Here is a 27,788-nt window from a genome sequence, read left to right as displayed (position 1 = left end):
GGTTAAATCTGGAGACTGAAAGACAGCACTCCATTGTCCTAGTCTGCCTAAACTCCCGCAGGGAAAGTTCTCCAATATGCCAGAAATTAAAGACTTCTTCCCCATGCCTTTTCTAACTTCTTCTGGACTCCCACTCTTCCCCACAATATCCAGCCCTTTCATCTTTTTTTTATGCTCTCCCCCCCAACCTTCCCATAACAAGTTCTTTCGCAGCCTTCTTGAACTTCTTCTAGCTCCTCCTGAACAAATTCTCTCTCCTCCCTCTCTCGTCTCCTGCATTCCCTTGCCGTGCACTGCCATCACTCTAATTCTTGCCTGAGATGAAAATAAAGTCTTCCAACAGATCTTGAGCCTGAACTTGTGGGCCTAATTTAGGTGCAGCAGAAGGAGTCTCCTTTGTCGACATTCCAACCATATCCGCTTTATGTCCCGGTGTAGTGGAATATCTGTTTGGCCCCCAAACCGAGGGTATTGAGGAGGCGTGGGTGTGGTTGTGGATTGCTTAGGAGCCGAGATGTTGTTAGGCTCGGGTTTGGATTTGTGGAGGTAGGGGGGAGAAGGACTGGATGCAGAGCTGTAAGGGTTGTTGCTTGCAAAGTTGGGGTTTAGATCTGCTGGGGCAGTGAAGGACGCAGGATTTCTTTGGCCGTGAGAGAAGGTGCGTTTGGGAGGTTGGTGAACGTAGAGTGGGCGAACCTAGTGCGGTTTCCGTCTCATGGTGGTTGGTTAGGCCCAACTGGGAAGGGGGATTGGCGGCGGCAATTGGGGCTTGTTTGTGCTATCATGGTGAGGCTAGCTCATGTTTGGCTAAGATTGAAGGGAGAAGCGGGGATTATATCAAGTTTCAGAGAACGGAAGCAGCACAGAGACGTCAGGCGAAACCAGGCGAATTCATTATCCTGAATGTACCAGGTCCATTTGGTATAACGAAGTCTATGCTCGCAGAAATATCCAAACACCATAATAGAGTCTTGTCCCTATCCCATGTCCGTTATGCCAGAAACCAAGAACACCCAGCGCGCAAAGCAACTATCCAAGGAAGGTCTACAATCCCTAATAACCCCTTTCATTGTCTATTTCCATCACCGCCATCTCCACCCTCACCTCGCTCAGCAACCTCAATCATGTCATCTAGAAGATCTTCAGCAGGGTCGCCCTCCTCCTCTCCACCATCCCCATTTTCCTCTTCCGCAACCCTTTCAAGGTCTTGCGCCTGACCTTGACCATCAGCTGCAGGTGTACCTTCCCTAGTCGTTCCCTGGCTCGACGGACTCGGAGCCGTGCTTCGCCGGAAGGGCAGTGGCTGGCTGTCCTCGCTGATAGTGGTCGGAGCCGGAGAACTTTCTCTTGAGGTCGTCGCAGTGGATGGCCCCATGCTGTTTCCGTTGCCGCTACCATTTATTTGATTTGGCCACGCGTGACTGTCGCTCGATGCTTGACTGCCAGCTCTAGTTCTGTCGTCTCTTGCGTTGCCATTTCCATTGTTCGTGGAGGGTGTGGTGGAACGCGAACTGGTGGAACCTTCATTTGTGGCATCTTGAGGAATTGGAAAGGGTAGGGGAGCAGACTCGGGTTGGCTGTCTCGTCCAGAGGGCTCGGAAGCTGTCCTGCTTGAAGAGGAGAGGGAGGGAGTCGATTCGTTTGAGGTTTGATGCCATTCTCCGTTGGTATTCTGGGTTGGCGTGGAGGATCCGCCTTGGTTCCATTGTCCGTTAGTATTCTGGGACATTGTAAAGTAGCGCGATGATTGTGATGTCAGATTCTGAATTCTTCGTTGTATGAGGTGTTGCTGGGGAATCCGAAGCAAAGCCGATGATGATATGATACGGGGTGAGGAACGGGGTGATATTTTATAGAGGGCAGTCACTTTTCGAAAAGGCTAAGAAATGACAGGAACATGGACAGAATGCCCCAGACAAGTGAAGGACATTCTTTACTACTCTAGATGCTGGATGTCTGCATGTGTTCGAAGGTCTTTGTTTACTTTGCCTTTGCCTGACCCCTTGCGATGCGAAAGCCGAAGCGAGGTCCCGTGATCGGCTCCCTTTCACCCCCCCCCCCTAGTATGGCTTAGATCACTGCAACATGAGAATGTCCAGCCTCTTCGTAGGAGAAATAAGCGGCCGAAATTGGCCCCTGCGCCAACACCAAAACCTCAACTTCCTGCCCTCTTTTTGAGACAACACAAGTCAATTAAAGGTGCAAAAGACGTATATATAGGACTTACGAGATCTGGTGTGACTGCAAGAAGTCGTAGAGAGAAAAGAAGTTAATTTGCTGTCTAGTAAATACTGATTTTCTGCTGTCCGCTGAATTTGTCAAAATCGTCCATTTTTTTCTCCTCCCGCTAGCCCCCTTCCGACCACCCAAGGACAGCTCATGAACTCTCCTTAACAATCTTCTCCAAAGCCTTGACGTAATCCTCTACTTCATTCGCTCCCTGAATCGTGATATCCCTTCTCTTGCCTTCAAACACCACAAACGGGACGGAATCGACCCCGTTACTGGCCTGCTCTTGTATCTTCATTTTTGTGTCACGGAGCCCCTCGTCTTTGTCCGAGATTACTTTCTTAGCTTCTGCTTCGGGGATGCCTGCTTCTGTTTCCTTGTTAAATTTCTGCCTCCTTTGACCAACCAGTATTTTCAAACAGTGCGAGAAGGGAAAGGAGAGGGGGAAGGTAGAAGGAGTGGGGGCGTACCAACACAAGCAGCCAGAAGCGTCTCCTCGGAAGAAGGGTGCTTTTCTTCTTCGAAGTATTGGCGGTACAGAGAGTTGATCAACTTATCGGCCACTTCCGCTCCCACCTCTTCCTGAAAGAATTGGATCACGCGGTGTGCTTGCAGCGTGTTGGCGACGGTACCGCCGAATTTGTAGGAGATGCCGGCCGAGGCGCCGTAGGCTGTCATGAGGGTTGTGTACATTTGCATTTTCTCTTCAGAGTCGCCATATCTAGCGAGCGTCGAGCATTAGCGGGGCTTTTGAGCAGGAGCAATGATTTGATGGATCGGATATTGGGCGGAGAGGGGCGCACTTGGATTTCTTGTACCACTCGTATTTTGGCTCGCCTTCTTGGGTGGCTTCCGGATAGAGCTGGTAGGGGTAGTAGACCATCTTAAAGTTTACTTTGGAGGAGGCGTCTGTGGCGCGGACTCTGCGGAGAGCTGGAGATGTCAGTCGAAAGCCAGGAAGAGATGCATATCATGTGATAATGCATTGGAGTTTGTGTTCAGTTCGGCGGAGAGCTGAATCTTGCCTCCCTTGAGAACCTAAGCTCGAGACGATGTAAAGTCACGTGATTGATGCCTGATATGTCACATGACACTGGTCATCCCAACTCCCAACTCTCGCCCAATCAAGTGCGCACAACAAACAGAACTGAGACATACCTTCATCAAGTCTATGCAACGTTCCAGTACCAAGTCAGCAATCCATGCATTTATTCCCACGCACTATGCTTATCAATACTTGCCTTTTCTTCGCTAGATATGTCCTTAATTATTGCCGTCAGCGCATGATTCGACGGCACACCGCTTCGGCGCCTGCAGCAAAAGCAGAATGCGGGATGTTGGGTTGCTGGGTTGCTTACCAGGGACAAATGGTGTCGAGCGTGAAGGCAATAGTGCTCTCGTACATCGTGATAATGTGGCAGGTGAGCTGGGGAATACGAGGTGGTCTGTGGTGCCGAGGATATCCAGATTCTCTTTCGGCCGCAGTTTCGTCGGATGGTGATCAGAATCTTTCTCTGTGAAAATGTCTGAGATGACTATGCAGAGTGAAGCGGGGTAAGTGAATTACAATATACAATAAATTCTGATTGCTTGAAAGATGATGTATTTGGAGGATCAGTGAAGCATCAAGATTTCCTGATGGGGAGAGTGAAGAGAAGAGAAGCTCACGCCACTGTTTCTCGGCCGCTTTACCCCGCAGCGATGTGGCGGCGATCTCGCGGGTGATTGGTCCAGCCCCAACCTTACCAGCCACAGCAATGCAGTTCCGCCCTCGATGCGGGACAACGCACACACCACCTCACCTCACCTCACCTCACCTCACCTCACCTCACCTCACCTCACCTCACCTCACCACTCACTAGCTGCTTCTTCTGTTCTTCCTGGACAAGGAGCAGCGAATGCGGAACCAAAGGTCATGCGTTGCGTTTCGTCTGATTCTCATGTCACCATGAACAAGATCTCCGAGGCTGGGCCAAAAGTAGGTACCCGGAGCGGCTGGCACGTCTTTCCTCCAAGTTTGGTTGAGAAGTACGGAGGGTCGGGAGAAGTGGTAATAGAGTGACGAACTTTAAAGAAACCTAAAGTACCTTCTACCAGCCTTGCTCGCAAGTTGAAGAGAGGAGACTGCAAGCGATACCTCGTATGATTCACGCGGTTGTACAGTATACTTTTTTCAATTTATTTTTCCCTTCTTCGTGCTTGTTTCCACGACCCATCCGGGTTTCCCCGCCCAGCCACATTGTCGCTGCCCCTTGCATTCTTTTTGTCTCGCCTCGCCTCGCCTCGTTTGCACTTTCCTCGTTGATCGCCCCTGCCAGCCCCTCGTTGTCACGCGCATCCATTCCAATCGCATCGCTTGCCTGAGCATCAGCCAGCCTTCGTCCAGTCGACATAAAAGTCCTCTGTCCCTCCCTGCCTGCCTGCCTGCCTTCACCCCCATTCGTTCCTGCCATTCACTTTCGCTCTTGCATCAAACATCACACAAAACCAACCTTTCGAAAGTACAAGTACATTCGCTTTCCACCGTCGTTTACCACAACATCAACACCATCGTTCAGACAACAGAACACTCGCTCACCGGCCAACCAAACCAAAACCGCGCTCTTGACCATACCAAAGTCAATCAACATGCTCGTCCAAGCACTCCTCTTCGCAGCTTCTGCTGCACTGGCATCTGCCCAGATCACCTCGTCGGTCCCTCTCCTCCCCTCGATCTGAGCTTAGCTGACATCCCCCAGCAACGGCAGCCAAATCGTCTGTCCGGCCAACATGCCCAACGGTACCTTCTGCGCCGGCGAGTCGCTGGGCACAAACATTATCATCCGCTGCGTCAACGGCGTTGCGGAACCAGGCAACTGCAACGATAACCTTGACGGCGAGCCACCGATTGGGAACTTCCCGACGACTTGCTGGCAAACATCGAACTCTTCTGGTGATGCGGCTTGTGCCAAGAAGTATGTCCCTCCCCTCTCCCCCACCATCCCTTGTAAAGACCCGTTCTAACGACCTCCCAGCTGCGTTGTCTACTGCAGCTCCGGCGGCTGCGCAAAAGACTTCACCCTCCCCGACTGCACACCCTTCTACACCGCCTCCTCCTCGTCGTCAACAGCATCCTCCACCTCCTCTTACCCAACATACCCAACATCCCCAACCTCCCCAACCTCGTCCTCCGCCTCCTCTTACCCAACATACCCAACCTCATCCACCACAACATCGACGGGAACTACAACCATCACCACAGGCTCCACAACCGAGACCAAGACTTTCACTACTACGTACTGCCCAACCGGCACTGGTACGCCGCCACCACCTCCTACCAACGGAACTACGACCAGCAGCTCAAGCCCGGGTGGTGGTGGAAGCCCCACGAAGACACCGAGTGGACCAAGTAGTACTAGCAGCGGGTTCACAGGCGGCGCGGCAGGATTGACTCCCATGGGCGCGCTTGCTGGTGCGGGGTTGTTGGCTGCTTACTTCCTTTGATTTACATCTTGATACTTGATCTCCGTACCTTGCGCGGCGCGATGATATCAATTTGCTTTGATTGAGAGAGGCGTAAATTTGGCGTTTTGCACTGCATTGTGTATGGAAATTGGGGAAGAATGATGATGATTTCACGACACTCCTTACATTTTGTAGCCACACTGGCACACTTCGCTTCGATAATTACGGTCTACTGCTGCTGTCTCGTCTTCATGAGAGAAGGGGGCTGGGGTGGCAGGGGCTTTTGTTGTATGAGTATGATGATACGTTTGAGTGGGAAAATGAAGATGGCATGGGTCATTATCATTGCGATATGGCTCAGTGCGAGGATGAGTACATATATGAAATGCGCGGAATTCAGAGAGAACGAGATAATAATAAAAGCAAAGATTTAAAGAATGATACCTGGGCTTCCTTGAATGTGATGCAATTTAGATCAAGTGATAGGAAGGTTCGCAAGCGCGAAAAGCAGCTGTACTTGCCGGGGAGGCGGGGTATATATATATACGAACTTGAAGTGGGGATTGCCGATTCTTCTCTCCGCGTCGTTTGTAGAGGAGAAGGAGACAACATAGAGGCAGGAGATGATGGAGAAGTTGAGAAGCTGGAGTTTCGGAAACCTATCTGTATTTAATTCCTTCTTCTTCTTCGTTGCATGATTTTCGAGGTTTGGAAAGTCGAAAGGGAGGGAGGTGTGGAGTCGGGTTGATTGTTGTTGTCAAGGCTTGCATTGCTGTCAATGCAGCTTCCCTCTGAAATCAATCAAGGTCGAGTAGGGTTTCCTGCCCCCTACACTTCTACACATAATTCACAGATCGCTCAGGGCTCTGGTCTCTCAACCCAGGGTATCTATTTCAAGGAGTATTATTCCTCCATACGTCCTCTGAACCAGTTCGAGTAGGCCTTTGAAATTCTTGAACTCGCCGCTTTCCAAGCTTTGTCACTTTTTATAGATGCACTTTTGTGCATGTTGATATGTCCTTGTTGAGTTTTCCGGAGAGGAGGGAAGGTGAATGAGGCGAGCGTTTGCTGTTCTGATGTCTTCTGCATTTTCCAGCTGCCAGTTCTGACATCAAAAGGTAGAGGTTCTATTTGAAAACATGAAGAGCTAGCCTTGATTGGAGAGAGGTATAAAACCAGCGCTGAAGCGTTCTGGATCGTTGTTTGCAACGTCCACTGCAATGTCTTTGTAATCTTACATTTGAGAAGAGAGATACCAACTGCATGTCCATGGACCAAGTTTGTGCCCAAGACGAAGTGGAGATGACCCAGTTTTGCGGTTTGAACGTATTCTTCAATCCTTATTATATTGGACCTCCATCTGCATGGCCTAGTTGCTGGTATTGTCAAATCTCGAATGGTTCTCATTGCTGCGCTTCTCCCGCCTCCCTCAGCTTCTTATCGAAGTGCCCAAGACTTTGAAACCCCTCAATTCAGCCCATATAGTGCCAACGCTCGTCAAATCTCCCTGTGGTGGGTTGAGGAGGATCTTGCTTATCTTGTTGCCCTGGAGCAGTGCTGCTTGCATTAGCTACCAAAGCTCTGAATACAAGCAGAGCTAGTTTATATATATCAAATTCATGAAGGCGGATGGGAGGGACCAGCAAAGCTTTCTATGACAATCCATGGCCTGGGGTTTGTGCAAGGTAACTTCGCAAGCACGAAAAATATCTCCAGCATTCCAGTGGCTTGCTCACGGAGGTATACAAGTAGACTCGAAAGTTTTCCACATCGTCATGCGCACACTCGCAGTGTGTCAAAAAAATAATTAAGGTAATTAATTATATTTAATTAAATTAATTTTCTAATTAATTATAATTTGATTATTGACTTCCAAAAAAATAATTAATTATTAGACTAATTATAATTAAATATATTTAATTATTTTTAATTATCACGTGACAGTTATATAAAAGTCATATAAATAATAAGTTCTCTTCTTTTTCCTTAAATAATATACGATTAAAGCGTAGAGAGAGCAAAGGTAAGTTAATTTCCTAAGAAGAGAGAAGGAGAGCAAAGTAATATATATGTGAATTATTTGCTCCGGATGTCACATGACCGCACCACGTGACTAGGGGAGCCGAAACCACTACTATAACACTTATTTACTATTGCAATAAATGCGGGTATATATAGTATATATTGGATATCCAAGGAAGAGAGGTGTGGTGTGGGCGGCCAGAGCTTAAATACAATAACCATAGTCACGTGAAGACAAGTCACGTGGTCAGCCTGCAGTTGCCATACAACAGTTACAAAGATAAGTAAAGAAAATAAAGGCGGCATACTAGCTATTAAGCCTATTATAGTAAGTCAATATCTAAATTAGGCTAGAATAAACTTTATTTTTGCCCGATAACGCTTGTGCTATCTCTATAGTCACGTGTGATACCACGTGACCAAATAATTAATTATATTTAATTAAATTAAGTAAATAATTAATTATAATTTGATTACTACTATTCTGACTTAATTTGATTTGATTACCGGCCAATAATTATAATTAATTAAATTATTTGACACACTGCACACTCGCGAGTGTATAAGGCAGAGACCGGGAAGGCTTCTACCGTTATTCAAAATACGAGATTGGTGAGAAGATATTTAGAGAATCTATCGTGCTTTATTTCTCTATACTTCATGGGGAAATGGGAAGGAGACTTGAAGATTAGTGCATTGGTGTTGTTGTCAAGTCTCTTTTCGCTGTCATTGCTTCTCCTTTGCTCCCAAGTCAAACTTAGAAACAGTATCTCTGGTTCTGAACTGAAGATCTAGTTCTGTTTCTCATATCCTTAAGCTAGCCTCATCAACGTTCTCGAAGAAGGCTTGAAGTACTCCGTTGACAATCTCTCCTTCATGGAATTCCAAGAGTTCGTCGGTGCGCTCTGAGGAAGAGTTTGAGTGGGAAGTTGGGGAGGGTGGTTTATACGTCGAGGCTGGGCTGCTGATGGTAGGAGGTCGTTTGGCTCTCGATGGCATTTCTTAGCCTTGGACTTATACAAGGTATTTTCTCCTTAGTGGAATAGGTCTCCATCTTACCCACAGCGTGGTAGCACGGATGTAAATATATCTTCGAGAGCTTTTGGATCAGGATGTGTATATACAAGACACGGTAATGATCCATCGTCGAGATGAAGCCCTGGAAGGTTTCTGTTATTACAGATTACGAGATTGGTGAAAAAACGTTCAGAGAGTTTGATCGACTTTTTGTTCTCTGGAGGTGTTTAACAATGATCGATAATTATACTTGAAGATAGGTACGTTGGGGTGTTGTTGTCGAGTATCCTCTTGCTGTCACACGCTCTCATCCTACGTCGGATTTAGAAGGTGCGTCTTTTCGTACCTACCCCCCACACGCCCTCGTCTTCTAGTGCATGTCGCCTAAATGCCATATTGAGCACCTCATTTAGAAATACCTCCATCAGTATCGAATGCTTTTGACTAGCCGATGAATTCAGTATCCGGTGTGAATATCTGTCAGTCCACCTCCCTTGGATCAGTGCTGTGTTTATATATCTTGAAGTTGAGATTGACCTGTGGCATGCCTTGCTTCACGATCTCTGCTGCATTTCCTGATACTGTATTCTAAAATTGATAATTCAGTCTGTGATTTACATGTGCAAAAGGAACGTTTCAGGAGCTCAAGAATGGAGAAGGGGGTAAAATCACCACCTACTGTGTCATTCGAGGAGTAGTTGAGGTTATTGAGATGTGCAGCGAAGAGGAACTTCGACTATCAGGACAAGTAGGTTGGAGGCGGGACGGCTAGTGTTTGGGGGGGGATGCTCTTAAAGAACACCAGACACCTTTTACAACCCAGGGGCAGAGTATGGGACGATAACGACCGCTGTCATCGTTCCGTCGGTTATCACTTTATTCTTCGCGCGTGTTTGGGACGATTCCTGGATGACGTTTGGCTAGTAGCTATCAGAGCCTCCGTCTTAGATTCTGGATTCCTGTTAAACCCAGTCGCGCTTCCTCTAAAGATAAAATTTCCAATAGCTACTGCGCGATGAAGACGGTTGCAACCCTAAGAGTTGTCGGAGGAATTTCGGGAGTTCTGCGGCTCCTTGTGCAAGTTGAGGGTTCGTTTAAATATCTCTTGGATAACGTTTCTGGATGGTCGGGAGAGGGGATGGGGATGGTTTTCAGGGGGGTTGAGGGTTGGGGCTCGATGCCGATAGGAAAAATACCTGACCAGTAAAATGCAACGGTGAATAAGACTGGCAGAAGAGCTTTGGGTTTGAGATGTGACTGCTGTATAGATATAAGCACGCGAGTACCACAATTTGCCGTACATGTATTGAAGTCTTCCCCAGCAACCACAAACAGTTGAAGCACCTATAGGCTACAACCAAATGACCTGCTGTTCCGGCAACTTGGCAATACTTTCAGAGCTGTATCCAATCACGAGAAGGCTTTGGAAACAAGGATCCCAGGAAAAGAGAATTTGGGAAGGGGGAAATAATTGGACAAGAACGCCTGCTGTCAATATTTAGACCGCTGCCGTTTACTTCTCGATGATGTTGATGTCAACTTTTCGGAGAGGTACAGATTGTTGCCAATCATAACCATATATCCCATCCAAGTATCCTTCTAATTCCGTCAAGTTTGTCTTTGAAATTTGTCACAGGGACATTATCAGAAGACGTGTAGAGAACGCCTTATCCTCCAACTTCTTTTCGCACTGATTACTTTGAGAAAGAAAACCCACTATCTTGATCTGAATTTCTTCTGTCTTGAAAAGGTCGATGTTAATAGAAATCGTGTGGGCATTGCTGCACATTATCCCGTTGTGTGGTTGTTTTTTCTGTGGGCTCGTTATTTGAGCAGGCGATATTTGATGACAAGAGCGAAACCGACTTTTAGCAAGACAGTTGCGTTGTGCGTTCTCTCGATTGAGAATAAGGCGTAAATATGCACACACAAGCTCCTGTCCCAGCAGAGGAACCTTTGCGCCGAGTCAAAAGGAGGCCACCACTTCAACTCTTGCTCCTCAGAACGAACGAAAATGAAAACACGAGAAATTTATTAAGTAGCTTATGGGTGAGAAGTGAGGGTATAGGGTAAAGGTGGGACGATAACGCCCACTGCCATCGTTGCATCCGTTGTCACTTACCCTTCGCCCATCTTTGGTTACTTTCTTTTCGGACGGTCGGAAGTGGTTTTGGTGTGGATTTCTCGAGCATTGACTTCTTGGGATCTCTCAACCTACAGGAAGAGGTTAATTAGCCCTGAAAAGAGTCCAATCTTGGTACTTAAAGAAGCTGGTGCAGTCTCAGTACCCCAAGGTCCGAAGCTCCAGTAACACGTGTTAATTCCCTGAATATGTGGAGCTACCGTTTGCAAGGCTGCGTTGCAATTGCGAGGTCTGCAATCAAGAACCTAGCAGCCAATCCAGTAGATGTTTTGACTCATATGCTGCTGTTGGCGAATGATAACTGTTCAATTTATAGATTGGCGCATGGCGCCCGCCAATATGCAGCACACTGCGACATTGTCACATCCGCCATCATAGCTAGAATCTGGAACCACGACTTCACGACCGCTAGGAGGCACTCCTCATCTCATATTTTTACTCACCATAACAAAATCATCTCACTAGATCACCAATGTCCACTAGCGAAGATGATGCGCCAAGAAAACCTGATCTGTTCCTTGAGTTTAACCATTTTATATCTGGCGTCGAAGTCAGATTGTTTAATCGCTGGACTCCGTGATAACTATAACATAGGTATTAAGTATGAGTTCTAATACCATCGAAGTTAAGTTAAATAAGTGCTCAGTAAAATCTAAGCCATCCACGATGACGTTGAATTGTGATATGGTTAAATTGTTAGTCACGTGTGACTCCAATCCAAAATCGGCTCCGGCAGGGGTCCTTATAAAGTTTGACAGGAGGAGCGAGAATGGACACTATCACGATATCATAATAGTTTAGAAAGGCCGCTGTGTTCCAAACTAATAAGCATTAGTAATAATTATATTTAGATAATATGGGATCTCTAACCAATTCGCTAAAGGGCACCGAAGATGATCTCCCCTGAGCATAATCTACTTTATCGGCTGCTTCAGATGCTAATTTCAAAGTTAATGTGTAATTTGAGGGTAGTTTTGCGTCAAGTTCTGTTCCTGCCGCTGTCCACAGTACAAGTTTTCTATTTGTGATATGCTCGATACCCAACTTACAAAGATACTGTCGGCAGAGCTGAGCCCTTGCATTCTCTGCTCTACTTTTGTTCTTCCTCTTTCCACCCTACCTTGGCATATTCTAACTTCCGTATCTGTTGACTTCGCATTTCTTTCTATCGTGGTTGTTAACCTGTTTGTAACTGACCTGGGCGAAGGATGTATTACCTCTTCCACTGTGCCTTTCATAATATAGCGGACTACTCTTACATTTCTTGTCTGGCCGAGACGTAAGACCCGAGCAATAGCTTGATTCTCGACCATTGGATTCCATTGTGGCTCGAGCAGGTATACACAATTTGCGACAGTAAGATTCAATCTGCAAAAGGATGCGTCAGTGATATACCTCAAACATATCTGAAGTGATAATTACCCCACGGCGCCAGTTCCCGTGCTCATGAGTAAGATTTTGACTGCTGGATCTTTCTGATAGTTTTCGAGAATCCATTTCCGCTGCGCCAAAGAGTGAGAGCCATCTATTCGGACGAAGGGGATTTTCCGCGATTTGAAGAAAATCTCAATGAGGTCTAGTGATCTAGTCCAGCAGGAGAATATTATACTGTGGGCACCACAAATTAGCTGAGAACAAAGCTTAATCCCATGAAACAAGGGTTACTTACCTCTTTCCCTCCGTTTGGTGATGCTCAATATCAGCAACGACAGCAGAAACCTTGGTTGAGCAACCTTCTTTGTCAAAGTAATGCCAAGCAGAGAGGCTTTTGCTTCCACCACTAGATGACTTTGCTGCAACTTCTTCACCAACAAGATAGCCCCCAAACACAATTTCAGGGCATATTGAGCACTGGAAACAGCCGTCTCTTCCATCCGCCAGCTTTAACGCCACTTTCATCTTGGGGACGCACTTCATGCAAAGCAGATGCCCGCAGACGGTGAAAATTCCATTGCGAGTTTCCTCGATGCCTTGAATACCCGTGATATCTACACTGCAGGCCTCACACTTCGCAATTTTCTGTTTCTTTAGAAGCGCGATTGCTTGTTCGGGATCAAACTCATCAGCTCCTAGCGAAGGTTTCTGGAAAGTGCCATGATTACATAGACGACGTAGCTGCAGTTGAAGCTGGAGGACCCCAAGGTATCCCTTTTCATTCTTGGCTTTTAGGCCATTTTTGTGGATCAGTTTCACTAGCTTGTCTCTTGTGTCGTTGTATTGTTGTTCTTCCTTTGCCGAGAAACGCAATTGCTGAAGTTCGAAAATGGCCTCGGGAAGATGGAGCAGTTGCTTGGTCCGGCGAAGGCAGACAGAATCGAGTAGTTGCCGTAGGTTCTCTACTCCATTTTCTGAGCCTTTGGTTAAGGGTATAATGATATGCTTCCGGAATTTGACTAGATCGTCGAGTGGCGAAGCGCGAATGAAGGAGAGTAGTGCAGCAAGATCCTCCAAGCTATTCTGTACTGGTGTTCCAGTTAAGCACCAATAGAGCTTTGCTCGGAGTTTGTTCATGGCCTTGAACAGTCTTGTTGAAATCCGGCGGATAATATGTGCTAAAGAGAATGAATTTGGATTGAACCTAGATGATAATACGAGAGAGGCTTACCTTCATCCAGAATAACTCTGAACCATTTGATCTGCCATAGAGGGCTATTCTTATCGCCTGATTCATGGGATATAGTGTGATAGGTACTCAACACAATATCAGAGTCAGCAAGTGCTTTAGAATTTCCCTCTCTGCCATGACTATGATAGATGATGATTTTGGAAGAGCCGTCACAATGTCTGTCACCAAGTCAATCCAAAATAGTATTTGGTGGATGGTTAGCGGAACTTACAATTTGATCTCTTGCATCCATTCGTTGAGGAGTACTGTGCTCTGTCAGATCAGCTGCAAATCTTTACCGTATCTTAGACCTACATGGAGAAGGCACAACGACCAGAGTCGCCCTGGATGGGATCAGTGAATGCTGTGTTCCTAAATTCGTATCATGATATGAACTACTCGCAAACTCTTTCGCTTTATCTGCGGTACGAATCATGGCTGAAAGCATTGTGAGAGTTTTCCCAAGCCCCATTTCATCGGCTAGAATACCACCTCCTGTTTCCACGGGCTTCTCCGGTTTATCACAGCCGGTGATCGCGTGCTTGTATCTGCTGAAGTCAAATTATGAAGCGCTTCAAACGTGGTTTGTTAAACTTACGAGATACCATTTTGAACTTGCTTTGATTTCCAAAGGCAATACTCTTCTGGAACAGGGCCGCTTTCTCTTTGCATTATGAAATCCAAAGCCTCCTCTTGATACCTAGTAAACTGGTCAGTTGGGGTTGGCTGGGATAGGGAGACCTAGCCTACGGTTTAAGAATGGTACGAATTCTGATGTCAGCAGCTATTCGTTTCAAATTCTGAGCCCGCGTCATATTCTTGAATGCTGTTGCAATTCTTTCCTTCACGAGTGACTGAGGTGTGGCTATCTGCCACGCGAGCTCATTTTGGAGTCCAATCTCCAGCAAGAATGAAGACATCGAATCAGCCTCACCCTGTGGTTCTGGATGGACAGCACTGAGATCCAATATATGAGGATTGATATAACCAAGATTTGGATCCCGATAATCAGGTTCTTGTAGGAATACCTTCTTGTCGTCCAGAAGCTTCCCCACTTCTTCTAGACATCTTTTTGGACCGTAAATAATCACATCAGTGAGAAGGAACGTTTGCTTGTCGATAGATGCAGTCCCGTTTGCGACCAAATCCCAGTCAGCGGAAGACGAATAAACTTCGAATTTGCAAAACGGAGCTAGTTCGGAGAGTATTTCAGAGTGTCCTTTATTTAATACCGCGATGTTGTTGAAATGAAAAAAGTCTTTATCTGAGGCTATGGGAGGTTGCAATAGAAACAATTTATCTTCCCGCGAAATATTGAAAAGATAAATTTTCCGTTCACTGAGAGATTCGGAAATGATCTGCGCTGACTTAAGTCGTTGTAAAGCATTGCGAGCTTGCTCGAGTACTTTCACACCCACTTTATGGATCTGTTCCTCGTGTTAATGATTGAAATGTAATATTAAATAACAAACAATTGCGATTGTTTCGTGGTAGATAACTGCAAATAGCTATTCTTATATTTTGCGTACTTGGGAAGTCTCAAGATAACATGGATTGGATGGGGGTCACAGATTGCTGGACAACAGTACAATATTACGTCCATTGATAGCTGAAATGAACGAATCTTCTACGGTCTGGTGTCCAAAAAGATGCACAGCGCGCTTGCAAGAAAGAAATTTTTAGGACTCACCACTCCGTAGCAAATGATTTTGTCTCCTTCTAGTTTGTCCTTGGTTGAATCGATGTGAAGCTCCATGTGGCCGTCCAAAATCATACTCTCCGGGTCATATGGGTGCCATGGCTCATCTCCATTGTCGTCAATCAACTCGTTATGTTGTAGACCTCGATAGCCAGAGCATGCCATTATTTGTGCTTGATGGGCGAGAAAGTCTGCCTCCCAGTTTGACTCGGGTAACATCTCGACATCTTCACAGAGAAGTGATTCCCAATCGACATCAGATTGGCTATCTTGTCCCTCGCTATATGGCAATTGGCTGTCCGTCTCTTTCTCGCTCGACTGGGACTGGCTTGGAGGTGTTATATCAATTCCATCTTCCCATCCCTGGAATGGTGACGGCGACCGGAACCGATCTTTCCTTGGATGGTGAAGCTGGTGGCGCTTGGTATTTCCGAATACACCCTCCCTAGACTGGTCATCTGATGTATCGTCACGCTCGCAAGACGCCCGATCGAACGACCGCCGGCTGGCCCTCACGCGTTTTCGATTTGATCTTCGGTTTAATCTGAGCCTTTTAAGTTAGCGGACTCCGAATAAAGGTCGTTGACGCACGAGCTCTTCCCGCTGCCATTGGAGTCACCCCCAGAAATGCCGGAGGTATCACTCTCACCGCCACTGCAATCGGAATCGTTTTGAGACGCTGGGTCGTCAAAGTCCAGAAATTGGAAGGACATTCTCTCAGTCTTCCAATTCGCAAAAGCCCTGAGCATAAAGTCATACCATCTGCTCTATAAAAGCGCGAGAACTTGAAGTGTGGTATTGGCAAGGCTGGCGAGGCTCTTCAAGAGGCTCTGTCGTGGTTTGGGTTGCCGCACACGGCACTGCCACCTGCATGCACTTCGCCGCGTCCACAAACGCCACGACCGAGAGCCTGATCAGCCTTGGGCACTACCATTCAGATTTCATTCCATCTTCCGCAACATCAATCTTTGCATCTGAACTGAAATTCGAGCAATTCAGAGTAATGGTTGCTTCCGAAAATGTCCACTCTTGAAAACCACTTCAAGCAAGTTCTGGCCGAATTCAAAAAGCGCCTCAAGCCTGATGAGCTGGCCAAATTTGCCTTTACGAGCCTCAATGATCTCGAATTGGCGACGAAGGATCTGCAAGAGAAGCAGAAAAAAAACAAGACAAATCAGAATCTCACCAGGATTCAACCTTTCCTCCAAGCAATGATGCAATATAAGGAGGTTATCGAAGTCTTTTTGAACGCTTCTTCAATGCTTTCCTTTATTTGGGGGCCAATGAAATTCATGCTCCTAGTAAGCTTTGACTGACTGCTTTTGTTTCAAACCCGCTTCGGAAGAGAAAACAAAATTGGCAGTGCCTAAGCTGATATTTCGCAGACTGCAAGTAACTGGGCCAAGTCATTCGACATACTGCTGGACGCGTACAAACAGTTGGCGGAAAACTTCCCTCTTCTGATGCAATACCGTTCAATGTTCCAAGATAATGAACATATGAAGAAAATTCTGGTCTGGATCTATGAAGACATCTTGAAATTTCATCTTCGTGCTTTGAGAGTATTCACTCAGCCAGGTGCTGCCCATCATCTCGTCAACCAGTTGAGCGCTAACCAAAGACAGCGTGGCGGCAATTCTTCAATGCCACGTGGAAAGACTTCCAAGAAAGCTCCAAACCAATCTTGGATGATATAATTCGGCACCGAGAATTAATTGAGAGGAAAACGAACCTGGTGGAGATCCAAGAATCACGCAATGCTCGCCTTCAGTCACAGGCATCATTTACTGCTCTTGAAAGGGAACAGAACCTAGCCAAAACCCTTGCGGTAGTCAACTGGCTTTCGGCGGCTGATGCAGCTTTGGATCAAGAAGAGTTCGCCAATAAACGACAATATACTCCCGACAGTGGTCGTTGGATTCTGAAGGAGCCGAAGATTAAGGACTGGTTTGATCTAGCTGATTCATCCGTACCCATCTTCTGGTTAAGTGGTATTCCTGGTGCTGGTACTAGACTCTCTTCTACTGTCCGCTAATTACAAGTTAACGCCCAATAGGCAAAACCATTCTTGCATCGCTCATTATTGAAGAGTGCTTGAAACTGCCCGAATCAAAAAAAGACGAGCTGTCGTTGGCATATTTCTATTGCAGAGACCAGGATAGCCAGAGGAACAAGTTTATAAACGTGGCACAAGCGATGCTATCTCAGCTGCTTCGACAAAACCCGGAAATCCTGGCGTACCTTTATGAAGAATGCTTAAAAAGTGCTAGAGTGACTCTGGCATCTCCGCAGGACTGCGTCAAGCTCCTCAATACTGTTCTACAGGCTGTACCCAAAACCTTCATCGTAATTGATGGAATTGACGAGTGCGAACAAAAAGAAAGAAGAGCTATCCTCAATTTCTTTGTCTCTGCAATCAACGGTTGTGATCCAGGGAAGATCAGGGGCTTATTCGTCAGCCAAGAACTCAGCGACATCAAGACGGCTTTGCATAATCCAGAAACCTTGCGTTTGAATGAGGAGAATAGCAAGGCTGACGTCAAGAATTACGCTACCAGGCGGGCAGCGGACATCCAAGAGAGATTTAAACTAATGTCTGACGAGGCAAGGGACCACATCGTGGAATTAGTTTGTGAAGGACACGATGGCATGTTCCTTTTTGCAAAACTTGTGCTTGAAAATCTCTTTGGCCAGCAAAGCCTGGAAGACGTCTACAAGGAGATGCACCCGGACATATTCCCTCGAGGATATGAACAAGCGTATAATCACTCAAATTATCTTTGGATGCCTGCTAATACGAATAGATACGCACGTATTGTGAGCAGGATATTTGAGAATCCCAATCCGGGAGAACGAAGAACAGCACGGCAGCTACTTAGCTGGATTACATGCACAAGGCGCCCACTGAAATGGCAAGAAATTCAGGGAGCAGCCTCAATCGACGTAGAGCAAGGCTTTGTCAACTTTGCAGGTCGTCAATTTCCCGACCATGCACGGGATATATGTGGGTCATTAGTGGAAGTGCTGCCAGGAAACAGATTCTCTCTGGTCCATAAAACTGCTCGCCAGTGAGAACTCCCCAACCCTTGAACTGCATATTCTCTAATCACAATAAAGGTACCTTATCCACAACAAGTTAATCGACGAGCATAAAGTGGAGCTTTTACTTGGAGTGCTTTGCATGAAATACCTCACATTCGAATGTTTCGATGCGACCATTTCAGAAGACGAGATGCGAAGCTTCTTGGTGCAAGGCTACTATGCATTCCTCGATTACGCCAGCCTGCATTGGAACCATCACCTCGAGGCAGCGATTCGCTTCCTAGATGCAGATGACTTGTGCCATTCAGCCGACCTTGGCATAGCAATCAATGATTTCTCCGAAATGTACGATCCAGGGCCAATGGAATCAAGTGATGCACGGAAAGAATACGCCCAACAATGTAAATCGATTGAGAAGGCAGATTACTATGACCCTCTTTTATCGCTTCTCTACCATACCAAAACCAGTCGCCTCGCCGAGGAGAAGCTGGAAGCGCTTGGGTCACTAGGCGTAATCATCGCTCGAGTTCGTACTATGCTCGAAGAGTTGCATGTTTCGACAAGTGACCAACCTGTCCCAATACCAGGTCACCCTGTCGCTCAGAATCCGAAAGACTTCTACGGAGACAACTGGTACAAATGTTCCCGACATGCCTGCTACTACTTCCACGAGGGCTTCGCAAGTGAGCGAGGCCTGCTACAACACACCAACCGGCACGAGAAACCATTCTGCTGCACTGAAATCGGCTGTACCAGAATGTACATCGGCTGGGCAACACAAAAGGAGTTGAAAAAGCATATGAGCCAATACCACCCCGATCCACAGTCTTTTGCTTGGAAGTTTCCTCACGTCAAGAAGCCTCCTTCGATTGTTCAATGCAATCTCTGCCCGAAACAGTTTACCAGAGCCAACAACCTCAAGACACATCAGCTTAGGGAACACGGCAAGGAACGACCTTTCATTTGTGCAACGTGCGGAAAGGGGTTTGTAAGGAAGTACGAGTGTGACCGTCATGCAGGTACGCATGCATCCAAGAGTACTGAGTGCACTCAAGCCTCTGAAGGCGATGAGTTACTGGGGTTTGAAGAACAAGTTTGATCGGAGAGGTCGCATTTGTTCATCAATCGGGTATGTGAATACCTCGGGGGGGGGGGGGGGGGGGGGGGGGGGGGGGAGGGAGGGGAACAGGCTTCTGGGAGAGCGAAAATCGGCGAGACGAAAAGCAATGTAGAATTGCAATTCCACCGCAGTCACTAACGAAATTACTAAATTGCTCTGAAGTACTTTAATTTTGGTTCTTTAAGCTACCCGCCCACATCTTATTTCAAAGAATGGGCCTTTTGTTACTTGACCAGACCCGTCAGGCTGATACGTAAGTCAGCAACTGGCAACTAGAAAAGGGTAATAATGAAGCTTACTCACTGTTTAGATTACGAACAGAAAATTGAGTTGACTCATCGAGTGGTGAAATGATCAAAACTGATGAGCGTATTGGCAAGTGAAAATATCAAGTAGACAGGTATATCCTTAATTTTGTGGGGGTGAGTTGCTCGTTGTTCACGCTCAACACGAAATAAAGAGGAACGGCATTGATTAGCTTAAGCTTAAAATCGACATGCACATGAGAAGATAGAGCACTAATTACAGCAAATGCGGTGCAGAAAAGGAAGAATCAGCGTTGAGAGCAAGGTAGCTTACTTGTCCAGTCATGGGCGCCTTTGGTCGACAGTGTATTTCCAGACCGTCGTTTTGGAAGTCAACTGGCTGAAATTGAACGTACGCAGAAATTTGCTTTTGGCTTGTCAATTACGGTGTCAAAGCGAAGTGGGTTCGTCACAAATTGTGCTCATTGACTCTTCCACAAGACCTCCACAGCGCATGATTTCAAGGCCATAAGTCACAAAGTTCTAACTATTCAATTCAAGCATAGTTGGGCGCACCTGACACCAGTCGACCGCGTCCGAAACTGCGTGTTCCTGTTGCACGTGGTGAATGAGGGATTTCTGCTGCCGTTGGAAAACTCTGATGAAAATTTTTCAATTTCAACCAAAATGCGGTGCAGAAAAGTTTAGATTTCGAGCTCAGGGAGCCTCGCTTGAGGAGCTATTGGTCAGAATCCTGGGTACTGTCGGGGTCACCAGGTCGCTGTGCCGATTTCCGGGGGGGTTTTTTTTTGGGTTTTTTTGTGTTCTACTGGTCAAAGGCTGCACAGCCAAACGCCCACACCACTCAAGTGCTCAAACCTGAATTTGGCCACGACAGCACTCCAATTTCGAGAAACTAACGTCAGAATCGGACTTTTTGGGGCATTTTCCATACTCTGAGAAGTTCTGAGAATTTTCTAAGCACTTTGGGAAATTCATGGATTTTTGGTGTTCCGACAAGGGGCATAAGTGGGCGGTTGAGTGGTTTGGGCGCTTGGCTGGTGAACCTTCTAGCTGCCTGAGGCGCCATGCAGATATAATGCACTATCCATAGGGGTTACACTACAAATGTGGTCACGAGCCTACGGCTCCGCTCCAGAACTGAAAATGCAACGATAAGAAAGACAAAAATCAAAATATATCCCGAACTCCCTGTGACCTCCATTCTGTGCCCCTTTCCGATTCTATATATGTTGATATAATAAAAATGTTAGCCCCCGCAGGGACTCAATTGGTCCAGTAATTCAAACACGCCTGAGAAGGCCTCGTCCCCAATCTACAGTGGTAAGAGTGTCTTTGTGAGACTCGCAAACTGACCCAGGAGGCCAGTAGCAAGCATGAATTTGACAGTTTTGGGTATAAGCTCTATGTCTCTGAGGAACATTCTGGCATCTCTGACATAGCTTGCCCCTAGGTACGTGAGGCGAGTATCCTCAAGACCCTCGCAGTCTTCGATAATATGACGTACTGTTTTGTAAGCTTGGCCACAGCCACACCGTGGTTCATCGGATCGGTTAATCTTGTGGAGGTATCCGTGGAGCGCGATTTTCTCTATTCTCATCTGGATAAGAACAGAGGCGTCGGCTTTGAGAGAGAGAACTGAGTAAAGTTTGTTGACATGTCTATCGAGAGACATGCCGTTGTCGTGCCACCGCTTCTTGTAAAGCATACCGGTGGTACCGTTCCTCCAGTGCCATGTCCAGCACTCTCTGGCGAAGCTATTGATTTGTCTCTTGCAGGAGGAGATGAGTTGGGGGAGCCAGTGCATCTTGACGATCCTACTAGCATCCACTGGACTCGTGTCCTTCTTTGACCTTGTGCGGCATTTCCTGCATTGGTTATCTCCTTCGAGCGTTCGACGTGCCTAATAGATACAGCACTACATTCTCGCTCAGTATTTACTTTCCCCCAACTCGAATGGGAAATCCAGACTCTAGAATGGTGGTGTCTGGAAGTAGGAAAGAGAGAAGTGGGGCAGCCATCGCAATTGTAGCGGACGACTGTGCAAGTAGCACATCTTATTGGCGAACTGATTCGTCTTCCACCTTGCAATTCAAACATTCTTCCGGCCCCCAGAGGAACCAGAAACTTCGACGGTTTCTGCTCCTGCTGAGGGAGCTAGAGCGAAGATCGACGAGATGCAAAGCCAAAGAAAAATTCAAGGAACTCCGCAGCCGTGGCGCAGGGACTTAGTTGCACTGTCTTAGAGCGAGCGAGGCCATTCCGTGAATAATCAATTCAGTTGCTCCTCGAACGCATGTGGAAATAAACATTCTAGTTCCGGATTTGGAAGTCGACGTTCACATGCAAGTGAAGCGCTATATTGGCCACGTTCAGACAAGAGTGAGGTTTACAAACGAGTGATTAAGTTTGCTTAAACTCGCCAATAAGAAGGCGATATTTGCTGCAAGCGAGGGCTGTGAAGCTTGCAATCTGAACTCTTTTGCACCGCATTTGCAAGAACGAAGACATGTGAAAGTGGGGCGAGCGTCTCATTGCATGGATATCAGGAGGTTTGCTTGCTTGTTTGTTTATTATTTCAGTGTAAACGTCAGAAGGAAGAATGAGACAGTGAGGCACTGAAGCAGACCGTAAGTGTGCTGCTTTTCGATATTCCTGTTGATATGAGAGGAATGTGATAGCTTAGAAGAACCGACAGATTGTTCACCAACCCGAATAATACGGAAGGGATTCTAGAAGAGATAAGTGACGAAGGAGAGGTTTTGCTGAGCATAATGTATAGTAATGCAGATCACGTGAAAGTTCACGTGATATGGTCTCAAAACATGACAGCAACGCTGGCTAGTTTGCGGCTGGTACTCGGAAAAAGCTCAGGAAGGGGAGGCTCAGCAGTATGGCTTGCCTGTGAGACCGCAAAATGCGGTGCACGAAAGTTCAAATTCCGAGTTTAACTAGATATCTCTTCTCTTTCTTACTGGCCAGTGTGAAGAGAGAGAACTCCTGAGCTCCACGTAGCGATCACCCCGCGCCATCTAGATTGCCATTCGTTCCTCCTATTTCCCCTTTTACTTCGCATCGGGCTAAAGTAAAAACCCCGAGAAAGCCGACTATTCAAACATCAGATTATACAGAAAGGGCAGAAGCCCATGTTCGGAGTTTTCATGGAGCTTTTCAGTTTGATATAAGTGTTGTTTGCTTGGGATTGGAGGCGAGATATCCAAGACCTCAAGCCAAATCTGGCTTCCGGCCTTAACGTCACCCAGCCTTGCATGTTGTAACTTGAAGGCAGAGAAATCATGTGTTCGGTTCTAAAGGCTATATCAGGGTTGCAACATCACGTGAAATGTGCTAATCTGTGCATTCAGTAATCCTTTGGAGTCGCCATTTGGACGAGCCGGAAGGGGAGCCGGAAAAAGAAGATTTGGACCCTTCTTCCCATCGGCGAGTCCGATTCGCAAGGGCTCCAACAAGCGCTGAATGTGAATGTCGAGCAAAATGCGGTGCAGAAAAGTGTAGATTTCAAGCTTGGAGGACCTCGCTTATCCTGCCCATGCCGACCCTTCCCGAAATTTATGGCCTTCGATTGGTTCGTCTATGTAGCTTGAGGTAGACTCAATGCGAGTGGTGCTTCAATGACACAGGCGGCAATTCACGGCCACCCAAATACCGGGCCGATGGAAAAAAAGTTACGTTATGGCAATGGAATCCGGCAGCGCAAAAAATAGCTGCAGCCTGCAGGTACAACAAGCGAACATCGAGACTCAGCCATGGCGACGAGGAACTACGACTTTGTCCACCATCAGATTACACTGAAGGGACAGTAGCCCAGATTCCGAGATTCAGGGTTTCCATGGAGCTTTCCATTTTGATATAAGTGTTGTTTGTTTGTGTTGTAGGTTTGTGATTGGGGTGAGATATCTAAGACCTCAAGCCAAATCTGACTTCCTCGGTACGGCCTCAACTTCAACCAGCATTGTGTGTTATTACTCGAAAGCAGTGGAATCATGTGTTCGGTTCTAGAGGCGACTTGAGGCTTGCAATGTCACGTGAAATGTGCCGATAAGTGTATTCAGTAAGGTTTCTGTGTGCCTGACGACACTCTCTGAACGCTTCTTGCTCGTCAGCGACGCCGGAGCACAAGGGGCTGAAGGTGAGGGTCAAGCAAAATGCGGTGGAGAAAAGTGTAGATTTCAAGCTTAGAGGGCCTCGCTTATCCCAACACGTCCCGAAATACGTTCTTCTATTGGTCCTTTGCGAGCCTGGCCCCACCCGTCCGCCGCCGGTGGGAGGGGCGCTGCAGAAAAAAATGAGAGTCGAAGCCGAAAGGTGGAACTCAGCAATGGCGATGAAAAAATACGGCGTTCGCAAGGAACAGAATCTGAGAGGCGGGCAAGGGGATGGAGCACCACGTGAGAGGCTACGAAGCTACTCCTGCGGATGTCCAACACAGTTGCTGCTAAGCCTGAGGTCGCAAAAGTGTTCCAGTTCTACTTATAGTTATGAAAGTTGAAGCTCGTTGGACCACCCTTCGAGGATTCCTTTCAAGTCAACTAGACGAGGAGAGGGCGCGCACGTGACAGGAGGCTGGCCAGAGCACTGCTAGCCTGAAGTTGCTTGCTACAGTGAGAATACGCTCTAAAATGGAGGGTGAGTTGCGGACTCAACAATCTATGGGTGGGTGGTTTTGTCCTTTGCTGCCTCCCAATCAACCTACGAAAGCGCGTGGCATTGAAATCCGTCCAAATCAATAAGCGAGGACGGGTACAATTTTAACGCTCGCATTACAAAAATTCTCATAATTCCGTATTATATTCTATTATTATAAAAATTTTGCCAAAGTTAGATCTGCTTCTTTTCTATTATATAAAGCACTTTTGAAGAATTTTCGGGCGTTCCATTGGGATTTGGTGTGATTTTCTGAACGTAGTAATTTTGGTGTTCCTGGCATTTTGGCAGATGGACGGTTTTCAACGCCGCGCGCTTTTGTGGAAGTCAACTTAGGGTTCGGGAATAAGAGTGTGACCCAAAGCCGAAGTTACGGAGCAGCAAAATGCGGTGCAAGAAAGGCCAGATTTCAATTGCACGCGCCCTCGCTTACGAAAATGATGTCTTTTCATTAGCTGTATTCTTTATTAACCGAAGTCCCTATTAAAAGCACGACCCCACGATATAGCGAAATTTATATTTCTTAATAATTAGATAACTAAGAGTTAGTTTCATATAATATTTTATATATAAGCTCTCTATATATAATAAAATAAAATTCTAATATAATAATAATATATTTCATATAATTAAAGAAAATATAATTAAAGAAAATATTTTGGTACGTGGTACTAGTCACGTGGTGCCACTGCACGTGGCTTAGCATATAGCCAGTACTTTTAGCCGGGCGCATAGCCTTTAGCTCAATTCAAGCTCTTTACTACTACTATAATATTACCTTATTATAATAGATATCTTAGTTATTTAATACTTATTAAGTAAATAGTAATTTATTATAGTTATATAATAGATTAAATAGATTAATTATTCTAATCTAATTAAAAAAAATCCGAATTATATTAGTTATAATCTAATTATATTAATTAATTCTTTAATATATTAGTTATAATAGCTAGTATAAGGATATAATCTACTAAGAATAGGATATTAGAAACAGGTATAAAATAAAGCTAAGCCGGAATTATTTAGACGGAATAATACTAAAAATTAAGGTATTTTTCTTACTTTATTTTATAGCTTAGTATTTTCTAATATATAAGATTCTTTAAACTTTAAGCCTTTAACTATTATATTAATTCTGCTATTATATAATACTAAGCTTATTTAACTTAGCCTATAGAAGTAATATAATACTACTAGTAAAGGACCTATATTTATTCTTAGAAAATAAAAATAGAATACTATTTTTAATATTTAATAATCTCTTTAAACTATAAAGAACTAGAAAGCTTAACTAGAAATATAATATTCTCTATAATCTAGTTAATCTCGGAGCCTAATTCTTAACTAGAGCAAATAATATTCCTTTTCTAATAATTAGTTTTCTATTAATATAAAAGAAAAAAGATATTATTTTCTATAACCCGGTTAATCTTAAAGCTTAATCTTTAACTAGAATAAATAATATTTCCTTAATACTAATAAGAATAAAAGAACTAGTTCTTTCCCCTAGTATAAAAAGAATTAGTAATAATTTACTAATTTAAAACAAGAAAAATAATAGTTAGTTTTAGTCTACTAACTTAAAACTAGATAAAATAATAATTAGTTATAATTTACTAATATTAAATAAGAAGAACTTATTTAATACTTATTTTTATAGCTAATATCTCTTTTAAAGCTACTATAAATAGCCCGGGATTAAGTACTATTATTATAGGTATATTAGATAAAAAGCCCTAGTATAATAAAATAGAAAAGCCAGACTTTAATATTATATATTATAGATATAGTATTTAGGGCTTAGAAAATAAGATAAAAGGTTTCTTATAAAAATAATTTAAAGCTAAAGAAGAGAAAACTAGAATATAGGAAGCTATAAAGAAATATATATATCCTATAATATACTAGTTTATAAGAGGCTTAGCTTTCTAAATATCTCTAATATATTTTAAATATATTTCTTTAATAAAATAGCTATATTATATATATCTAGAAAGTAATAGAATATAAGTAATTATATTAGCTAACTATATTAGCTAATAAGATTAAAAGCTAAATTATAATATTATTTTCTTTTTTAGAATAAGCTCGTTTCTAAACTTTATAAAAGTTATTAATTTATTTAATTTTATATTTTTTTTAAAAAAATAAACTAGTATTTTGGATATAAATATTATATATAAAAGACTAGTATTTTTATTATATAACTTAGGAAAATTTATTATTATTTCTATATAATTCTAAATAAGTATTATTTTTTATATAATCTAGCTAATATTATAAGTTTTATAGAAATCCTAATATATTAATATTATTATTATAGAAACTTTATAAAACTTAAAAACTATTACTTAATACTAAAACTAGATATTATACTAGATCCTTATCCTAACTAACCTAATAAATTCTATATTTTAGTTTATTTCTTACTAACTTAATTATAATAATTTACTTAATACTATATTCTTATTTACTATTTTTTAGTATTAATAGAAGTAGTTCCGGATTTACTTAATTTAATAAAGAATTCTAGAAGTTTTTTTATAGTTTCTTTATATAAAAAACTAGATATATCTTTATAGTTTCTAGTAATTTTAGAAGAAATAAATAGCTATACTATTCTAGAATCTTAAATAGGCCTTCTATTTAGTTCTCTAGCTTTTAATTTAGATAATTAGATTTCTAATATTTTATAGTAATTTATATCTTATTCCTAACTTTGAAATTAATTAGATAATAGTATTTATTAGCTTATATTATATATTATTCTTAAACTTATTCTATATTACTTTAGATAAGTTATTATAATTTATATAATTAATTTACTAATACTTTAGCTTTATTTCTATTTAGCTTTTCTTTAGGTAAATTAGCTTTAATAAGAAAGTTCTAATCTAGAGAAATATAAGACTTATAGTTCTTTTTAGTTATAAATAGGAACTAGCTAATAGTTTTATACTAAAAAGAGGCTTATTAATAATTAATTATAATAACCTATTTATTTTAGTTATTCTAGTAATAATTAATATATAAATATAATTTCTAATTAAAGTACTAATTAATAATCTTTATTTATTTATTTATTTAAAGGTAATTAGCTATTAAAAGCTTAAGCTTTATATTAATTCTTATATAAAATTTACTTTAAAAATCGAATATAAATTAGGATTTCTAATCTAATATAATTATTTCTAAAATATCTATTTAGTATATTATATAAAATAAAAATAGAAGTACTAGCTACTTGGCTATAATTATATCTTATACGGGAATTATAATTAGATATTTAAATAAGTAATTTATAAATATAATAATTATATTATAACTCGATTTATTTTCTAAATAGCTTTTAAAATCTATTATAATATATTACTAGAAATAATTAGAAACTAGAAGGAAATAAAATAAATTAGGCTTCTTATTTCTAGATATATATAATTTCTTATAAGTATAATAATTACTATAGTATTAATTAATATTTTTACTTATAAATAGCTAGTAATATTATTTCTTTAATAGCTAATAAAACTTTA

At 43.6% G+C, this 27,788-nt stretch overlaps 6 protein-coding genes across 6 annotated transcripts; 3 read left to right on the top strand and 3 right to left on the bottom strand.

Moving 5' to 3' along the window:
* Window positions 1-1,066: 1,066 nt before the first annotated feature.
* K444DRAFT_624720 (uncharacterized protein) lies at window positions 1,067-1,729 on the bottom strand (the record flags this gene model as incomplete). The annotated part of the gene is made up of 1 exon (XM_024882440.1): window positions 1,067-1,729. The coding sequence occupies one exon, from the start codon at window positions 1,727-1,729 to the stop codon at window positions 1,067-1,069; it is 663 nt and encodes a 220-aa protein (XP_024743123.1).
* A 522-nt stretch (window positions 1,730-2,251) lies between these two features.
* Window positions 2,252-4,041, bottom strand: K444DRAFT_607657 (thioredoxin-like protein). The gene is made up of 6 exons (XM_024879208.1): window positions 3,588-4,041; window positions 3,471-3,491; window positions 3,388-3,398; window positions 3,033-3,162; window positions 2,700-2,950; window positions 2,252-2,598 (listed from the first exon to the last, which is right to left on the bottom strand). Exons 1-6 carry the CDS (start codon window positions 3,632-3,634, stop codon window positions 2,378-2,380), a joined length of 681 nt encoding a protein of 226 aa, XP_024743122.1. The 5' UTR covers window positions 3,635-4,041; the 3' UTR covers window positions 2,252-2,377.
* On the top strand, window positions 3,746-4,347 carry K444DRAFT_166541 (uncharacterized protein). Its single transcript, XM_024870698.1, has 2 exons — window positions 3,746-3,783; window positions 3,853-4,347. Exon 2 carries the CDS (start codon window positions 4,004-4,006, stop codon window positions 4,289-4,291), a length of 288 nt encoding a protein of 95 aa, XP_024743121.1. The 5' UTR covers window positions 3,746-3,783; window positions 3,853-4,003; the 3' UTR covers window positions 4,292-4,347.
* A 417-nt stretch (window positions 4,348-4,764) lies between these two features.
* Window positions 4,765-6,195, top strand: K444DRAFT_607653 (uncharacterized protein). The gene is made up of 3 exons (XM_024879207.1): window positions 4,765-4,919; window positions 4,968-5,183; window positions 5,244-6,195. Exons 1-3 carry the CDS (start codon window positions 4,858-4,860, stop codon window positions 5,710-5,712), a joined length of 747 nt encoding a protein of 248 aa, XP_024743120.1. The 5' UTR covers window positions 4,765-4,857; the 3' UTR covers window positions 5,713-6,195.
* Window positions 6,196-11,662: 5,467 nt separating this feature from the next.
* K444DRAFT_552861 (uncharacterized protein) lies at window positions 11,663-15,936 on the bottom strand. The gene is made up of 12 exons (XM_024876599.1): window positions 15,751-15,936; window positions 15,151-15,703; window positions 14,211-14,887; window positions 14,059-14,160; window positions 13,776-14,008; window positions 13,693-13,726; window positions 13,461-13,639; window positions 12,525-13,407; window positions 12,278-12,463; window positions 12,073-12,223; window positions 11,726-12,020; window positions 11,663-11,676 (listed from the first exon to the last, which is right to left on the bottom strand). The coding sequence occupies exons 1-11, from the start codon at window positions 15,906-15,908 to the stop codon at window positions 11,946-11,948; spliced, it is 3,231 nt and encodes a 1,076-aa protein (XP_024743119.1). The 5' UTR covers window positions 15,909-15,936; the 3' UTR covers window positions 11,663-11,676; window positions 11,726-11,945.
* A 213-nt stretch (window positions 15,937-16,149) lies between these two features.
* Window positions 16,150-19,353, top strand: K444DRAFT_552858 (uncharacterized protein). The gene is made up of 6 exons (XM_024876598.1): window positions 16,150-16,460; window positions 16,545-16,737; window positions 16,785-17,165; window positions 17,216-17,918; window positions 17,964-18,227; window positions 18,277-19,353. The coding sequence occupies exons 1-6, from the start codon at window positions 16,179-16,181 to the stop codon at window positions 19,298-19,300; spliced, it is 2,847 nt and encodes a 948-aa protein (XP_024743118.1). The 5' UTR covers window positions 16,150-16,178; the 3' UTR covers window positions 19,301-19,353.
* The last annotated feature ends 8,435 nt before the right edge of the window (window positions 19,354-27,788 follow it).

Source organism: Hyaloscypha bicolor (assembly GCF_002865645.1).
Source record: "Hyaloscypha bicolor E unplaced genomic scaffold K444scaffold_15, whole genome shotgun sequence".
NCBI lineage: Eukaryota > Fungi > Ascomycota > Leotiomycetes > Helotiales > Hyaloscyphaceae > Hyaloscypha > Hyaloscypha bicolor.
This window is presented reverse-complemented; position numbering and strand designations above follow the sequence as displayed.

Excerpts from the sequence above, each read along its gene's own strand:
- K444DRAFT_552861 (XM_024876599.1), bottom strand. The coding sequence starts at position 15,908 with ATGCTCAGGGCTTTTGCGAATTGGAAGACTGAGAGAATGTCCTTCCAA. Across the intron at positions 14,888-15,150 it reads AAATCATTTGCTACGGAGTG|ATCCATAAAGTGGGTGTGAA; the intron begins GTGAGTCCTAAA and ends CACGAGGAACAG. Across the intron at positions 13,727-13,775 it reads GGTCGTTGTGCCTTCTCCAT|TACTCCTCAACGAATGGATG; the intron begins GTAGGTCTAAGA and ends GACAGAGCACAG.
- K444DRAFT_607653 (XM_024879207.1), top strand. The coding sequence starts at position 4,858 with ATGCTCGTCCAAGCACTCCTCTTCGCAGCTTCTGCTGCACTGGCATCT. Across the intron at positions 4,920-4,967 it reads GCATCTGCCCAGATCACCTC|CAACGGCAGCCAAATCGTCT; the intron begins GTCGGTCCCTCT and ends GACATCCCCCAG. Across the intron at positions 5,184-5,243 it reads GATGCGGCTTGTGCCAAGAA|CTGCGTTGTCTACTGCAGCT; the intron begins GTATGTCCCTCC and ends ACGACCTCCCAG.
- K444DRAFT_166541 (XM_024870698.1), top strand. The coding sequence starts at position 4,004 with ATGCGGGACAACGCACACACCACCTCACCTCACCTCACCTCACCTCAC.
- K444DRAFT_607657 (XM_024879208.1), bottom strand. The coding sequence starts at position 3,634 with ATGTACGAGAGCACTATTGCCTTCACGCTCGACACCATTTGTCCCTG. Across the intron at positions 2,951-3,032 it reads GAGTGGTACAAGAAATCCAA|ATATGGCGACTCTGAAGAGA; the intron begins GTGCGCCCCTCT and ends GACGCTCGCTAG. Across the intron at positions 2,599-2,699 it reads GCTTCTGGCTGCTTGTGTTG|AAGCAGGCATCCCCGAAGCA; the intron begins GTACGCCCCCAC and ends ACAAGGAAACAG.
- K444DRAFT_552858 (XM_024876598.1), top strand. The coding sequence starts at position 16,179 with ATGTCCACTCTTGAAAACCACTTCAAGCAAGTTCTGGCCGAATTCAAA. Across the intron at positions 16,461-16,544 it reads CAATGAAATTCATGCTCCTA|ACTGCAAGTAACTGGGCCAA; the intron begins GTAAGCTTTGAC and ends GATATTTCGCAG. Across the intron at positions 17,166-17,215 it reads AAGTGGTATTCCTGGTGCTG|GCAAAACCATTCTTGCATCG; the intron begins GTACTAGACTCT and ends AACGCCCAATAG.